We start from the raw sequence: 17,084 nt of genomic DNA, 5'->3' as shown, positions 1-17,084 counted from the left end.
AAAGTTTTTGAAGTTAGGCTTTAATTACCCAAAAGTCATCCCCAAACTTTTTTAAGTAATTTTTTTTTTTTTTTTCAATTTAGCTCAAAATTCGGTAAATACTTGCAAAAAAAACCCTTTATTCCTAGGTATTACCCGTCTCTAGACTTTTTAAAAATTGGAAGAATTTTTTTAAAATAAACCATTAGAGATGAATTTTTGTTAATAGGCTAAACTTTAACGGAATATATATATATATATATATATATATATATATATATATATATATATATATATATATATATCATTTTTCGGGTTTTTTTCTTTTTCGTTTTTTTTTTTTTTTTTTTTTTTTGCGTTATAGAATAACGCTACATAAGATAAACTAACAAAGTCCTTTTAGATTATATATAATTTAAGAGGATTTTTGTTTGATTTGTCGTATGTGGCTTTATTCTTTAATATAAAAAATAAAAATAAAAATAAAAATAAAAAAAAAAAACAAAAAACAAAAAACCTAAAAAAAAACCCAAAAAAATTTATATATATATATATATATATATATATATATATATATATATATATATATATATATATATATATATATATATATGTTGTCGTTTTTAATAAACAAATATGAGTTTTAGTGAAAAATATATACATAGTATCTGTATTTTGAGTTTTTTAATAAATGAACATGAGTTTTCTTCAAATTAATTTAGTATATATAAAAGAAAACTTTTCAAAAAAATTCTTAAACTTTAACCCTATTAACGAAAAAGCCATCTCTGATTGTTTAGTTTTAGAAAAGTTGTAACATCCTGATTTCCAGGAGTGTGATTTTAGGGGTTTTAAAGTAAATAAGTATGCCTACTTGACGAGTTGGAGGCTCCCAACTCGTCGTGTAGGGAGCAGCCAACCCGTGATTTATGATGTCTACTCGACGAGTTGGAGGACCCCAACTCGACAAGTAGGAGCTGAATGAGGAAACCCTAATTTTAGGGTTTGCATCCTATTTAAAGAACTTATGAGCCGTTTCTAGCCTCCCTCATCGTCATTACAGCCAGAGGAAACCCTAGATCGTGTCCTAAACCCCCATTGTGTGTGTTGAGAGCTTGAAATGTGTTATTTGTTGATTTTGGAAGGGAAACTTGAAGAGTGAGAAGCTTGGAGCAGGAAAGAGCTTGTAGATCCAACATCTACAACATTTTGACTACCATTTGAAAATAACAAGCTGTTACCTTGATCATTCTAGTGTTAGATCTTCTCATTCTTGGTCTAAGGCCATTTCTAGCATATTTGTGGATCATTTCGGGTATTGGGCATGATGAAGTTGTAACTTCAAATATGGAATCCTCTAAGTCCTTATAGCCATAAAGTTATTGAATTTATCAAGATTGGGCCCTTATCTTTGCCTTAAACCTCTCCCTTAGCTTATTTTTGGCATTTAGGACCTTACATGTACTTAAAGTTTGCAACTTTACGTGGAAACCATGCTCTAGGAGGCTAGATCTACAATTTGGAGCTTTGAAGTAGCTTGAAATCGTCTGGATACGTAGTAGATTGCATGAACTCGACGAGTTGGATAATCCAACTCGACAATTCTAGACGGGTTTCCCCGTTTTCTGGATTCTACATGAACTCGACGAGTTAATGAGGTGACTCGACGAGTGGTTAGGGTTTTCCCCGATATTCTGGACACTGCATTAGGGATGTCAAAAAGTCTTGTGAGACCTCAATCCCGTGGGGCCCCCGTCCCGTATGGGGGCATTTGTTGAAAAAAATCGGGGGCGGGGGCAATGTTAACCCCCGTTCTAATTTCCGGGGTGGAGGTTGGTAGTCCCGTCTCGAATCCCCCATGGGGGCCCCGTTAATAAATTATATAAATTGACATATATTAATTATATAAATATAATAAAGAATAAAATGATTTTTACGTACAAAAATTCAACAAAAAACATGTTTTTAAATTGTTTGTAACATGTAAAATTATGTTATAAATATCTATTTGTTACCCAAAAAATAGTTTCTTTTAGCCCAAAAAAGAACTTATTTTAGTCCAAATAAGTTAGCCCAAAATCAATCGGGGGTGGGGGAACGAGGGTGGGGGCAGGGGTCAAAGGGGAATTCGGGGGCGAGGGTGGAAATGATGGAGATTTCGGGGGCGGGGGCGGGGATGGGGGAACGGGAAAATTTTGGGGACGGAGGCGGGGGATGCAATCCCCATCCTGTTTGCCCCCGTTGACATCCCTACACTGCATGGACTTGACGAGTTGGTTGGCAACTCGGCGAGTTGACTCGAGCTTTCACGGTTTCCAAGTTCTAAAGGAACTCGACGAGTCAGCAGGCTGCACTCGACGAGTTGGGTCAACATGGACTGTTGACCTTGACCGTTGACTTTGACTTTGACCAAGGTTTGACCAAGATTGACTCCCGAGGGCATTCTGGTAATTTAAGATTTTGATGGACTTGGTCCTATGGTGGATATAGGTGGTGGAGTTCGTGGCTGTGATTCTGGAGTTTGATCTTATCACTACAATTTGACATTGCGAGGTGAGTTTTCATCACTATACTCAAGGGTCAAAGGCACCAAGGACGACCCTTTTGGATTGTTAACCTGCTTTGTTATTAGTGAGATCAGTATCCTGGTAGATAGGATGTTGCTATGATTAGAGATCTATAGATCGATTTGACTGTCTGTAGACTATTATGTGATTACCTGTTATGTGTGCACATGTTTGATTGGTAGTTTAGGGTATTCCATCTTGTGGATGATTGGACCCTAGTATGTTGTCTCTGTAGACTGTTATATGATTATCTGATATAGTAGCACATGTTTGATTGGTAGTGAAAGTATTCCATCACGAGGATGATTGGACTCATAGTATGTCAGTATTCCAACCCGATGGTTGAGGGCTTGAGGTATTCCAACCTGATGGTTGATTGGACCCATAGTATATTGACATTCAAACTCGTTGGTTTAATTGGAACCATAGTATGTTGGCATTCCAACCCGATGGTTGATTGAACCCATAGTATGTTGACATTCCAACCCGATGGTTAAGGGCCTGGGGTATTTGTGACATCCCCAAATTTCACGGCCAGAAAAGTCCGATTTGTTTATGCTTTGTTTTTAAAATCAGAGTAATCTTTTAAAGAAAACAGTTGCGGAATTTGTTCCCAAAACAAGATATGATAATAACTTATCAAAACATTTCTCAAAGAGAATGTATTTTCATTTAATAATAAAACCTCGGGATGTCATGTTCCGATACAGACATATAAGCATAAACAAAACTTACATTTAATTACACTAATGATTTATATCTCCTTTAAATCTCTCTCTGAAATATGTCTTCGTATTAATACCTGTGATACAAAGAAAACTGAGTGGGTCAGGCTTGGGAACTTGGTGAGCATATAGGGTTTTCATCCCACAATATTATATCATATATTTATAAATATTGAACATCCAAACTTGTACAATTTTACCATATAAAAGCAACTCTTATCCCACCCCATTGATCCTCACAACAACACGATCTAAACTCTCGTATCTAAAATTTTCCTCTTTACCCGATCCCTACTCACGGATCTAAAACTATTATCTTCACCCGATCCATACTCACAGATCTAAAACTAACCTTTTCACCTGATCCATACTCACGGATCTAAAACTAACCTTTTCCCCTGATCCATACTCACGGATCTAAAACTAACCTCCTGATCTGATCCATACTCTCGGATCAATAATTGTACCCAATCCATACTTCCGGAATAGAGACAATTAACAATACCTTAATCCTGATCTGATCCATACTCCCTGATCAATAATTGTGCCCAATCCATACTCCCGAACTATGGACAATTAACTTAGTCTTAATCCATACTCCCGGACTAATAACAAGTTTTATCTCTTTACCTGATCCATACTTCCGGATCTAAAACTAACCTCTTGGTCTAATCCATAATCACGGATCTAAAACTAGCCTCTTGATCTCATTATCCAACTCATCCTTTTATCACACACCAACTATCTCATCTACCCATGTTCTACCCAACATATTTGTAGATATAAAATACATATACAGTTTAACTCATTTAAAAACTATATAAAACATCCATTCCACACTCATCTCAAATAAAACACAACAATATATAAACACATAGCACATATTTTATAACAAATACTTCGTATTTATGTGTTAGAAGAAAGTAATCACACACTCACTTGATTAGAAGATGATCAGACAGCACTACGGTTTGTAGAAGTAGTATTCTTCAGTAGATCTGGAAGATCTTCACAAAAACCGGGCTCCTCGTGGGCAGAGCTTCAGCTCGGGAATTTCACTTCTCGGGATATTCGGGGCTTCGAGACTTGCTTCGGGTCTCGGGAATGATACCGGGGCTTCGGGATAATTCTTGCACGAAAAACGATGCAAAAACACGAGAGAAAGGGAAGAAATGAGCAAAGAAACTCGGCAGCCTCGACTTCCTTTTATAGGGGTTGGAACTTCGATTTACGCTGGGCGTAAATTGAAATTATGTTGGGCGTAATGAGGATAGGGTCGCTGGCTCCCCCCCCCCCCCCCCCCCTGGATAATATCGGATAATATTTATTTAAATTAAATACCGAAAATATTTAATAAACTTCAAAAATTCATATCATCCTCATACGAACTTCGTTTTCGACGTTCTTTATATCCCCGTGTAGGTGAGACTACACTCTACAACTTTCGTTTAGACTCCGTCGGCTAATTTTGACTTTATTTTTACTATTTATTTTTAGTAGGACGGGACAGGATAACTCCGTTATAAATTCATAACTTCTTCATCCGACGTCCGTTTTCGCCTATCTTTTTATCGTTTCACTACAATTGACGAGATCTTCAATTCTCGTTTATATTGTTTTGGCTAAAAACCGCTCGATCTCAAATCGAGTATTCGGGCTACATACCGCTAAGTCCAAACTTAGAAAAATCATAACTTCCTCATACGAAGTTAGATTTGGACGTTCTTTTTATGCACGCTCATGGTTTAACGAACTCTACGAATTTTGTTTAGATTGATAAGGCTAAATATCACTCTAACGTAAATTCACTTTTTACGTCATTCAGCGTCGTGTCGGTATCGTCGCGAAACTTCGACAGGTCATAACTACTTCGTTATAACTCGGATTTCGACGTTCTTTATATGCACAGAAACCTTGTAACATATACTATAACTTATTTAAGATTATTCATTATAAATAATTTCATCAAAAAATTCATTTTTGATGCCTATCGTCTCTAAATTGACTAGCCCGGATCTACGGGCGTTACAGTATTCCGACCGAATGGTTGATTGGACCCATAATATGTTGACATTCCAACCCGATGGTTGAGGGCTTGTGGTATTCCAACCTGACGGTTGATTGGACCCATAATATGTTGTTTGTGATTATATGTATATTGTTGTATGTATGGGTATTTTGGGGGAACTCACTAAACTTCGAGCTTATAGTTTTGGATTTTGTTTAAGGTACTTCACATGATCGCAGGAAGGTGAATACGTGATCGTGCACCTCCTCACATTTTTATGATTTGGATTTCTGGGATACTATGATGTTCAAACTATTTTGAAAACACTTTGTAATAACTTAATGGTTTTGAATGTACGAAAAAGTTTTAAATTGGATTGATTATTATGGGTGTTACAAAAGTCCTTCAAATTTTCAAAAAATCTGTAACACCCAGAAGTCAGGTAATTCCTTTTTTGACCCAAAAGTATAATTATGTGGCAAGTTAGTTCCTTACACCATGCGTACTTGGGGCATACGCATGGCATTGCTCGTTTAATGAAGTCGCCCATTCATGTGAGTACGTTAGGTGCACTCACGAGTATGTTGGGCATACGTAACGATTGATCAAACATTAACTTTTAGGGTTTGAGCCTTATTTAAACATCCTTATGTAACATCCAGAATTTACAACCCAAAAATTTTTGTTTTAATTTTACTAAAAATCACATCATCAAATGTCAATCATAATAAAAACCATGGAATAAATAACTCAAAAGTCATAGCAACTGTGTCAAAACAAACTGTATCAATCATATCAAAATATCCGAATAAAACCCCCAGGATAAAACTAAAACTGTGGTGTGTGCGATGCTATCAACCCGAGTTCTTCCCTTTGTTTGCGGAAGTACCTGAAATCAAAACTGAAATTGTAAGTGCAAAGCTTAGTGAGCTCCCCCAAACTACCACATACCATACAATAACAAATAAACAACTATTGGGCCTTGCCCACTACATCAGACCGAAGTCCGGAAACTGCATCGGACCGAAGTCCGGAAACTGCATCAGACCGAAGTCTGGAACTGATTGGGACCTTGTCCCCTGCATCCGACTAAAGTCCGGAACTAACTGCATCGGACCGAAGTCTGGAGCCGACTGAGACCTTGTCCCCTGCATCGGACTAACGTCCGGAAACGAGCTAAACATAGCATAGCATAAACATATCAACTAGCATGAACACATATACTGCATACTGCATTGGACCGAACTCCAGAACACATAACACAAAGACATGCTTGAATCACAAAGACATCAAGCACACTGAACTACTACATCGGACCGAAGTCCAGAACTACTGCTAACTAGATGGGCCAGCATTATGGTCGTAGAACCGTTCCTACTGGAGGAAACTCACCTCGTAACGCTGTCTGCTGAGATACTCACTCTAAAACTGGCTGACTGCTGCTCCAAAACTCCCCGGCTACAAATCCCAAAAACACTAAATCATGTACAGATAAATGCCCTCAGGGTAAAATAACTATTTTACCCTTGGTCAAAGTCAACTTCCAGTTGACCGGAATCGCCGAGTTAGGGCGTAGACTCGTCGAGTCCCTCCCTCACAAGATCCGAACTCTAATTCACCGAGTCCATTCCCACTCACTAATTCACCCTAAACTCTCAAATCGGGGAAAAACGGGGACTCGCGACTCGACTCGTCGAGTCTGAAGAACAACTCGCCGTGTCCCAAGCATGCCATTACTATACAGTTGATTTTGCTTGATTCCATTGCATCCAATACATAGATTTGGGTTCCTAGGACTGATTTCACACGTAAAGTTTCTAACTTTACGTTCATGCATGCACATAAGAAGCTAAAATGCCCAATAAGAAGCTAAAAGAGGAGATCTAGGTTTGGAATGGGTATTTAGCTCAACAAAGGTGGCAATCTTGAGCTCAAGGAGTCCAGAAATGCTTAGATCTGAAACCCATTCATCTTAACTTCCCATAAATCGACCTCAATGTCTAGAAAATGGCTCAAAAGCAACACTAGCAAGCTTTTAAGAAGATCTACATGATGAAAAGTCAAATTCGAGCTTTATACCTTAATGGAGGCTGGAAAGACACAAGAAACTCATATCTCCTTTACTCCTCTTGAAAACCTCTCTTCTCTCTTCTTCTTCTAACTTCAAAATGCACCAAAAATCCTTCACAAGATGAGAAATACTCCAAAAAGCTTAAAGGGAGGCTAGGGTTTAGTAAGGGACGCTCTAAGGGTGATGGATGCTGGTTTGGGGCGCATAAATGTGTTTAAATAGGGTGCAAACCCTTGAAATTAGGGCTTCATCCAAACAGGCAAACTCGCCGAGTCCCAATATATGGACTCGTCGAGTAGCCAACTTAAATCGCGTGATCATCCCCTATCTACTCGACGAGTCTGGCTACAGACTCATCGAGTACCCATTAAGAAATGAAAATACTTTATTTAATTGCATACCAGAAATGGGGCGTTACACCTTATCTCCTCAATACCCTTTCCCTCATCAACTGCCATCTCCAAAATAGTCCTTTGCTAACCTAATCCATTGTGTGAGCATTTTGAGATTGAGAATGTATATGTTTTGTTCTTGAAGAAAGGAGGAGATAGTGGAATAATTTTGGAAGCTCAAGGCAACCAAGATCCAGAAGTATCTCACCCTTAAGCATCCTTTGAAGGTATAAAGTTTGAAACTTGATGAGTTATTTTCTTAGATCTTGCAAGCCTAGAGTTTGTGTTCATTTTGGTCTCTTAAGTTAGTGTTCATGAGTACGACTTACTCTAACCATAAGAGTTGTCATTTTAGATGTTTTTACGTGTTAAGAACCATAAAAATGTGATCTTGATCCCTTTCCTTTCTTCATGCATGAGTTATGAGATTTTGGTTGTGTATTAAGTTGGGGTTTGGTTGTTGGACTCATTCTAGCCATGGAAAGTCATAAAGTTGGAAACTTTATGACATAGAATGTTCTTTGGATCTTGATATGATCTTTAGATGTTAAGTCTTGATAGATTAAGCACGTAACAAGAAAGAGTAAATTCAGGCCGAGTATACTGGCATACCAGGGAATACGCTGTGCGTACTAGCCAAGAACCCTGTAACTTATATGGATCGCGACTACACCAACGTAGTGACTGAGTATGCAGGGCTTACTCAATTTGCTTTGACTTTCTGATATTGACCTTTGACAAGGGGTTTAACCAAGTTTGACTTAGGGGCATTTTGGGTATTTTGGGTGGTAGATTGAGTTTAGGTAACTATTTATTGTATAGGTAACCGGTAGAGTCAATAGTTAGAGTTGTGATCTGTTCAACTACATTCCGGACTGTGAGGTAAGTTTCTCTTCACTGTACTTGTGGATCGAAGGCACCAATGTCAGCCCACTAGATTATATATCATGGTATATAGGATGATATTATGTGTATGTATGTTAGATATGTCGACATATTGTGGGTGCATTGAGGTTGTATTGCTTTGTGTTGTCAGCCAAAAAACCCGAACAATTCAATCGGGAGATTGTAGGCCAGTGACAATCCAATTAGGAGATTGTTCTCCAAGGTAATCCAGTCGGGATACTGTGGATCCAACATGCAATATGTATAATGGTTTGGTTGTGTGTGGTATTTTGGGGGAACTCACTTAGTTTTGACTTACAGTTTAAGTGTTATGTTTTAGGTATTTCAGATGATTGGGACAAGGTGAAGGCTTGATCATGCACATCTATCCTTCAGAATTTATGAGATATGATTTTGAGATACACTGATTTGTGATCTTGATTCTTGGAAACTATGTTTTGTGAACATTTATGGTTTTTAGTTTGGTTTTTAAAAATGAAAATTCTACCTTGATTTTTGGGATGATACAAAATCCCTAGAAATCGGTATTAATCAGGAACAAAGATTATTTTTAAAAGTGTTTACAGTTTTTTGGGCTAAATGCAAAAATAAATAAATAAATAAATAAATCAGGGATGGTTTTGCATCAATGGAACCAAACTTTAGGGACTTTACTATAGAAAATATAAAATATTAACAATAATATTTACACTGTATGGAAAATAACTACAAACTAAGAAATGAGATTAAAAAAAAAAAAAGAATGGAAGTGCGGTATGAAAAAGTAGGAGGTTTTAAGAGTTCAGATCCATTTTGTTTAAATGAAACAAAATAATTTATTTCCTAGCTTCAAAAATGATAGTTTATAATTGTTTTGCTTGCTGTTGCAAATTAAATTTCCTCATGTATTATCCTTTACTGATCGATTCTTGAGAAAAATGTAGTTTATATAACTCACAAATCACTAAACCATGGCAATGTCATCCAGTTCACCATTATATACATATAACTATATAAGATTGACATACAATCTTATAACAAACTATTATATAAAATACATGAGATGGTATCAAAGTATACAAATGAACACCAAAAGCACATGTATGCTGCTTAGATTTCTCCATGAGATCCATGAACAGGAACCTCCCCTTCATCATCCAATGGCATATACTGTGACATGATAGCTCTGATCTCCGAGTCCATGTATCTCTACATCAAGATTACATATATTAATTAGTTTCATGAAAGTGGAAAAATGGTCAAAAATAAATAAATAAATAAACACAGGGAAAAGGTAAATTTGTACTCGAACTCTATATTTGTAGAACGTATATCCAACAATTCCAATAGCTGCCACACCAAAAACAACACTCCATGCAAAACTCCACCCAGCGCTTCCAGCAACATCTTTACCTATTTGCCACATATGTTAAATGCTTATTTATTCAACAAACTTTCACTTTTCTACCAATTTATATAATAATGTTAATGTTTTACTTGAGCATTTTGTTGGAAATAATGGAGAGAAAAAGATGAAGCTTTGTACTCACCATAACTTAAACAAATTAATGGCTCTGTGGTCTCTTCAAATCCTGAACAGATGGCTTTCAGAACTGTTTTTTTATCAAGTTTATCTCCATATTCTCTGTTGTTTATTACAAGAGTTGGAAGGATCATCACATCCCCACGAATACCTTTCTCTATCTTTATATATACAACAACATGAAAGATCATATCATCACATATACAAACTACAAATCCACCAAAAAAAATATATATATTTTTTTTTAGACCACACCTGTGCTTGTTGCTCAGCCTTGAGGACTGCATTTTCAGCATCTGCTTCTGGATCACCCATGCATTCATCAATTTTCTTGAGATCAACTCCTAAGAAGCACATGGACTCAAAATTAGACAAAGAATTAAGCAGTATTCAAATACACAAATGTACTTTCATCATATAACTCACCAAGTGACTTGATAACTTCATCCGCACAATCTTTTGTGAATTTATGCTCCTTCATTGAGCAATTTGTAGCAAAATCTGTCATAAAATCCCACCAAACCCACGGTTTTCCACTTTCATTCACTACTTTATAAAAACAAGCATGGCGTAAATTTTGAACAACAACATCTTTCCCTTCATACCCTTTACTAAACTCATGCTCTACATCTGGAGCACAATATCTTCCATGGTTGATACACTGAGACTTGCACTTTGTGCTTGAAACATACTCCTCAGGGCAAAACCATGTGATATAATGTGGTGTGAATCGAGTGTACCCTTTTCTCTCAAGTATTTGAGCAACTCCTTTAAAGCTTTTAACAAAATCTATTTGGGTATCACACTTGGGCCCACACTCATCATTGCTATTTGTCCAAAGCTCGTATTCGACCCTTTCATCAGCGTAAGGGAGAGCTTCTCTCCGATCAAGATTTACAAAAACAAGACCATTGTTTTCTAAAGCTTTCTTGATTGAAACCCCAAGTGAGTTGCTTATGAGTATTGATGGGATGGTTATGTTTTGTACGTAAGGAGGCTCTTCTCCTTCTTCATCTTTGGGAAAATCCATGGCGATCAAGTCTCTACGCCAGTAATCTGCAACTAGAATGGCTGAAGCCCCTGCGTTTTGTGCATTCCATGCCTTCAACGTTAAGTAACAATCTGAAAATTCAAGAAACAGATGAACATAAAGAAAAATAAAACATGATAAACCATGCATGATGTGGTTAATTAAAGACTTAAAGTATTATTATTACCACCACGATCTGCAAGAAGAAAAACGGGGAGGCTACCGGGTTTCTTTGATATCAAAGGGATATGATCAGTGAAGTTGTTGCAAGCGAGTTGATTGAATTTTGGATATACAACTAAGCCGCTTAATGTTCCTTCATATCGAGGAACGCCAAAATCACCGATTGCACATTCATATGTATCTCTTAAATTTTCGGGTGCAATTACCTTCAAGCTGTTCTTCTCGACCACAAAATTACACAAACAAGATCCATACATAAACAAAAACCAAACGTAAATTACAAACCCTAACTTCTCACCTTTCATAATTTTCACTTTTATGGAACGACCCTCGTTCCAAAAGCTTTAAACTAAAAGAAACTCAATAACAAAAACTTAAGGTTAGTGAAATTGGCCAAAAGATTTTGATCAAGATGATATGATCAAGCTCAAATGTATAAACCCAATGGTAAGAGTTGATTTTGAAGACAATTTGAACACAAATTTCAAATAATCTACAGATAATCAAAATAGAAGTGGGTAAGCGGCTTTCGACTTGAGCGTTCTTTATGCTATGCACATTGTACAACATCGGAGACTACGATGATCTCTTTTCTCTACGAGTGGAAAGCAGACAACAGAGAGCTCCAAGTTGCAGCGGAGAAAACTAAACCGCCGTTTAAATAAATTCTTTAGTTAAATAACGAAATTTGAAATAGATGTCTGCTAATAAATTCCAGGTTGCAGCGGTTTTTGGGTTTTAGGGTATATCTATTGTATTTTATAGAGAACAAATGTTGAAATCTTTCTTATAGTTTGTCAAACTTGCAAGTTCAGTGCTTTAACATTTTTATACTTTGACTGTACTTATAATTTGAAATGTTGCGGTTTTAAAATAATTTGAAACTTTTTTTTTTTTTTACTTTTTATTATTTAATTTTAAAATAAAATAAAAATATCTCTCTCTCCCTCTCTCTCCACCATGTTACCCACTAAGGATGGCAATGGGGCGGGTTTGGGACAACTTTTGGAATTCCTAACCCCATTCCCGAATATGAAAATTGATCCCATCCCCAGCCCAATCCCCGATGGGTAGTCATTTACAAAGCACTATCGGGTCTGCAGGTAGACACTACTACAAAAAAGAGTATAGTGATGGCCAAAACTGTCGGTAATTCATCGCTAATACTCTTTACCGACGGAATTGTAACAAACTAAAATCTATCAGTAATTGTCGCTAATTGTTTGTAACAGATTTCCGACGGCTACAACAAATTTTTAACAACAGATTTTTCCATCGGTAATCAATAAAGGATTTTCTTGTAACAGATTATTTGCAATGGAATACCAACGGAATGATCCGGTATAAGATTATCAACGGATCATAGCATTATAAAAATAATTAAATTTCATGAAAAAACTAAAATTTTTATATATTCAAAACAAAAGAATCTTAAAATATAACATCAAATCCATATTTTAAAATCAATAAAAAAAAAAAAAAAAAAAAAAGTAAAAAGTTTCAAATATTCAATAAACATTAAAACCATAAATTTCAAATACATATCGACAGTTTAAAAATAATTTACATATTTATACAAAATAACAAAAACCCATAAGGTGTCTCCCGCATGATGTAGACACCATCTTTCTCCCATCACTACTAAAGCTTTGATGATATCTTTTCCATTTCATACACTCACACCTGCAACCAAGTACACCTTCAATCACATGTAACTTAGTATTGTGTGTGTGTGAGAGAGAGAGAGAAAAGAGGTAGTTCTTAATGGAGGGACCATTTAAAATGGACTTCGTTCATTCCTAAGCAATATAAGATGTTGCACAAGACAATACATGTTATTGATATGAAAATAAAAATAAACTTAATAAAATTATCTTTAAAAATTACCTTATGAGTGTCTTGTAAGCACCATCAAATTTTAATTTCCTTTTCAAATTCAGGAACAACAAGCATACTAAAGGGTATTTATGTACTTAGGATATACTGATTACCTAAAACATTTTGTATACTTTATTTGGGATTTGCTGATCTGGCAGATCCACAGAAAAGACCTCGACCAAAAAAAAAAAAAAAATCAATTAAAACATATAAAAGACATTCGTGTAAATTAGTAAAAACATTTTATTATGTTAACCTGACAAAAACAATTTGAACAATTTTGACCAACAAGTGAGGGTCAGAATATATAAAGGCTATCTCCTTCAATCAACCCATTCAGATGTGCTGTATGTATTAAGTAAAAAAGGAAAAAAAAAAAACATATTATGTCTTGTTCTCATTAATTACATTAAGTCAAAACTCAAAAGAACAAGCACTTACAATGTAAAATACTATATACATGTCTGGTCACAGGTGTACTTATCTCTTGTATATATACATATAGTTACATCAAATTCATTAATAAGTTTAAGAAGTTAACAAAGTGTAATAAGAAAACCTATATACTAGTAAAAACAGAAAAAGAGCTTATAATAACTCTTTGATTATGAGCTCTTTTGATCCTTGTAATTCTTTTGGAGTTAATTGAGATCCTACTAGAGTTGCATCCCCATCCACATGCTCAAGAGGTGTTTGTTCAAATCTACATAACTTTAACAAAAGAGTAAAATAATCTGAGAACACACCAATAGGGCATAATATTTGCAACATAAACATCATTTTCAAACTGGTCACCACCACAATTCCATGTATCTGTTTCCTTCTTCATGGAGCAAGCTTTGAGGATACTAAGGAATGTGAACTCATTACACCTAATACTCAATGAGTGCATCTCTATAAAAGCCAAAAGAGCTTCTTGATTGAGACCTTTAAAGGTTGGCCTGTTCATCCTTCACATTCGGAGAAAAGCACTCAATTTCCCTGTTTTGATTTCATTCGCATTTATGTCAACTAAAATAAATAGTAGAACAAACATCACAAATGTGATATAATATTTATGACTTAGCTTTCTTTTTGAAACAGTTTGACAGAAGATTCGATCAAACAGAGCAGAATGGCAGGGTATGCTAAGTTGTCACCAATTTTTCTTCTTTAGAACAATATATGCATCTGTTTTTCCTTATAAACATCTACTATAAATGAAGATTTAACAGTTTTAATACTTTTTTGGCTCAAATTATATTACTTTTTTTGCAGTGAATAGGATGTTGTGGTACCAGTGGAGGCACCTTCTGCTGCAGCTGCTCTTGGTGAGCCAATGGACTTCAAATCACACTTTGGATCTTGCATCTGCACTTGAAATAGGAGGATCTGGTAATAATGGTAATAAATTATCTGGTGATCAAAATACAAATGGCACTTCAAGCTCTGGTGATGAAAATCACTTCCCAACTGAAACAAACATTTTTTCCTACCATTTTCTCATCAAAAACTCATTTTCTTTATCAACTTCAACAAACATAAAGGATTAACGATTGAGAATGATTTATACACTAATAATCCAAGAAGCTTAAAAAGAAGTACTGCAATCTTTCATGGAATAAGATATAGCTAAATTTATATATACCATAGACAGAATTTGTGATGATTATCTCGACATTAAGTTTTTTAGAAATCTCTAATGTGAGTCGGATTTTTCCAGCGCCGGAAGGACCAAATATACCAATGACTTTCTCCGTCTTCGACTTTGTGGAGGCTGAGCACTGGAAGGTACTAAGCAGCCGTCTCCGGCAGTAACGGCAACGATGTACGAGAAAGGAGAGGGCGGAAGGAGAGAAGAGAGGGCACAATACTTGTATTAACCCTAGATGTTATGGTAAAATTGACTGTTGTTGGAGATGAATGTCGGTGAAAAGGAAGCAGTCGGCGGCGGCATATTCGAGTGATGGGAGCATTGACGGTGCAATCGAGTCGGTGAGCGATGGCGTCCTTGATTACGGCGAGGTCATGAACAACGACTAGGGTTCTACCGATCTACAAACAAATGATGGTGGTGGTTTTTGGTTAAGTCGTGCAGCTCTTTTAAGCCCTTTTAATTTGTTGATTTACCGATTGCCCCCTTACAATTAAAATAATAATAACTAGAAAAGAACCCATGCTTCGTATGGGTCGGAAGGAGCTTTTTTCACAGTTGTAGCTTTGGAGTGAAGCAAGAGTTTTCAAGTAAATGTAAATGAAATGGTGTGTGTCGTCTATAGTTGCTATTGCTTTTCTACCTAATAAACCCATACATTCACTACAAAACATACACAAACCACATACAACATTCATAAGGTGTTAATTCATAAGGTGTATCATAACAGAAGGAGGAAGCATTGTTCTATTTCAAGTCTTATACAAAAATCAATTAAACCTTAGATCCAAAGAAAGTGTGAATGATTTGATGGAGAATATAAAAAACTAACAAATCATTTTAAAAAAAAACAAATTCATTAGTGATATATTTTTTATATAAAAACAAATACAAAATGTAAATTGAAAGTACATTGCTATTTAGTGCTTTTACCACATAAATATATATATGAAAACGAATGCAATAAATAGACATGTATTTTGGTTTTTGGTAAAAAAAAATGAAAACAAATTACAAAAAATTGAAGTTTTCTGTTGGCCTTTTGTTAAGATCTTTAAATGTATTACCAAGCATGCTCCAATGAATGAATTGACAAAATTGCAACCTAATGATAGTGAATTTTATACAAATAGATGTCACTTATTGTTTTAAACTTAGTAATGAAGATTTTGCAAAATTGAGCTTTCTTGAGAAACATGTCTGAGTTTTTTGAACCATACTTTCTACGGTCTTACAATTTTTAATATGCAATACCAAAAAAAGGGACCAGTAGAGGAAAACGGACCTGTAATGGGCGATAAAAATCATACATTGACTACTTCCATGGGATATTCCAAAATTACTAATTTTAAATGATCAGAAGTATTTACCTCATTAGCGCCTAAAATTGATAGAAGAAAAGCCCTAAAATGGTTGTATTTGATGAACAAACAGTTGTCCCTATAATCATAAAGAAAAAAAATAAAAATAAAAATAACGGAGTTAAGAGTGAAAGTAAATGTAAGAAACATACAATTTCCAAGTGTAACACCAAAAAAGGGAAAATGACTTATTAAGGTAACTAACTATTTCAGTTGTCCATATATAGGTAATGTTCTTTTTTTTTGTACACATTAAGGTAACTAACTTGTTTTGTTTGTTCGCATTTAGGTAATATGAACGGTTATGACCTGTTTTTGCTTATGTGGCATCCACCTACCATATGACTTGAATACGTTGCACCTACGTGGCATGGTGCATATATGGGAAAATGACTTATTAAGGTAACTAACTATTTTAGTTGTCCGTATATAGGTAATGTTATTTTTTTTTGTACACATTAAGGTAACTAACTTGTTTTGTTTGTTCACATTTAGGTAATATGACCGGCTATCTCATGTTTTTGCTTATGCGGCATCCACCTGGCATATGACTTGAATACGTTGCACCTACGTGGCATGGTGCATATATTGTCTTCATTCGATTACACTATAATTGTGTCATACGATTCCACCCCTAATTCTAAACCCTAGATCGATTGAAGATGGCTTCTTCTTCCTCATCTTATTCTTCAAAATGACAAGATGAATTTCAAGCTGATCATCCATGTGATTGTGGTTTACCATCTCGTGTGAATATTTCAAGAACTCCTGCAACATATTCAACAATATTGATTTACCATCGAGTTTTGACAAACTCTAAATTTTCTTC

General features: G+C 35.6%; 1 protein-coding gene and 1 long non-coding RNA gene across 3 annotated transcripts; both read right to left on the bottom strand.

The window, feature by feature from the left end:
- Positions 1-10,112: 10,112 nt before the first annotated feature.
- LOC145046674 (vacuolar-sorting receptor 1-like) lies at positions 10,113-11,688 on the bottom strand. Its single transcript, XM_078994955.1, has 4 exons — positions 11,388-11,688; positions 10,597-11,292; positions 10,426-10,514; positions 10,113-10,331 (listed from the first exon to the last, which is right to left on the bottom strand). Exons 1-4 carry the CDS (start codon positions 11,686-11,688, stop codon positions 10,113-10,115), a joined length of 1,305 nt encoding a protein of 434 aa, XP_078851081.1.
- Positions 11,689-13,629: 1,941 nt separating this feature from the next.
- Positions 13,630-15,481, bottom strand: LOC145047820 (uncharacterized). Of its 2 annotated transcripts, none has more exons than XR_013682461.1 (2): positions 14,889-15,481; positions 13,630-14,632 (listed from the first exon to the last, which is right to left on the bottom strand). It is a non-coding gene; the product is annotated as an uncharacterized LOC145047820 (long non-coding RNA). The 2 variants fall into 2 exon arrangements; XR_013682460.1 differs by having other exon boundaries at positions 13,630-14,611.
- Between the last annotated feature and the right edge of the window lie 1,603 nt (positions 15,482-17,084).

This window comes from Lactuca saligna, chromosome 5 (genome assembly GCF_052625555.1).
Source record: "Lactuca saligna cultivar CGN05327 chromosome 5, ASM5262555v1, whole genome shotgun sequence".
Lineage (NCBI taxonomy): Eukaryota > Viridiplantae > Streptophyta > Magnoliopsida > Asterales > Asteraceae > Lactuca > Lactuca saligna.
The sequence above is the reverse complement of the archived record's forward strand: the minus strand, read 5'-3'. Positions and strand labels throughout refer to the sequence as shown.

What these genes read in the sequence shown, in the direction of transcription:
- LOC145046674 (XM_078994955.1), bottom strand. Translation starts at nt 11,688, where the DNA reads ATGAAAGGTGAGAAGTTAGGGTTTGTAATTTACGTTTGGTTTTTGTTT. An exon ending in TGAAGTTATCAAGTCACTTG is followed by an intron (nt 10,515 to 10,596) that starts GTGAGTTATATG and finishes TGTGCTTCTTAG; the next exon opens with GAGTTGATCTCAAGAAAATT. An exon ending in AGGCTGAGCAACAAGCACAG is followed by an intron (nt 10,332 to 10,425) that starts GTGTGGTCTAAA and finishes GTATATATAAAG; the next exon opens with ATAGAGAAAGGTATTCGTGG.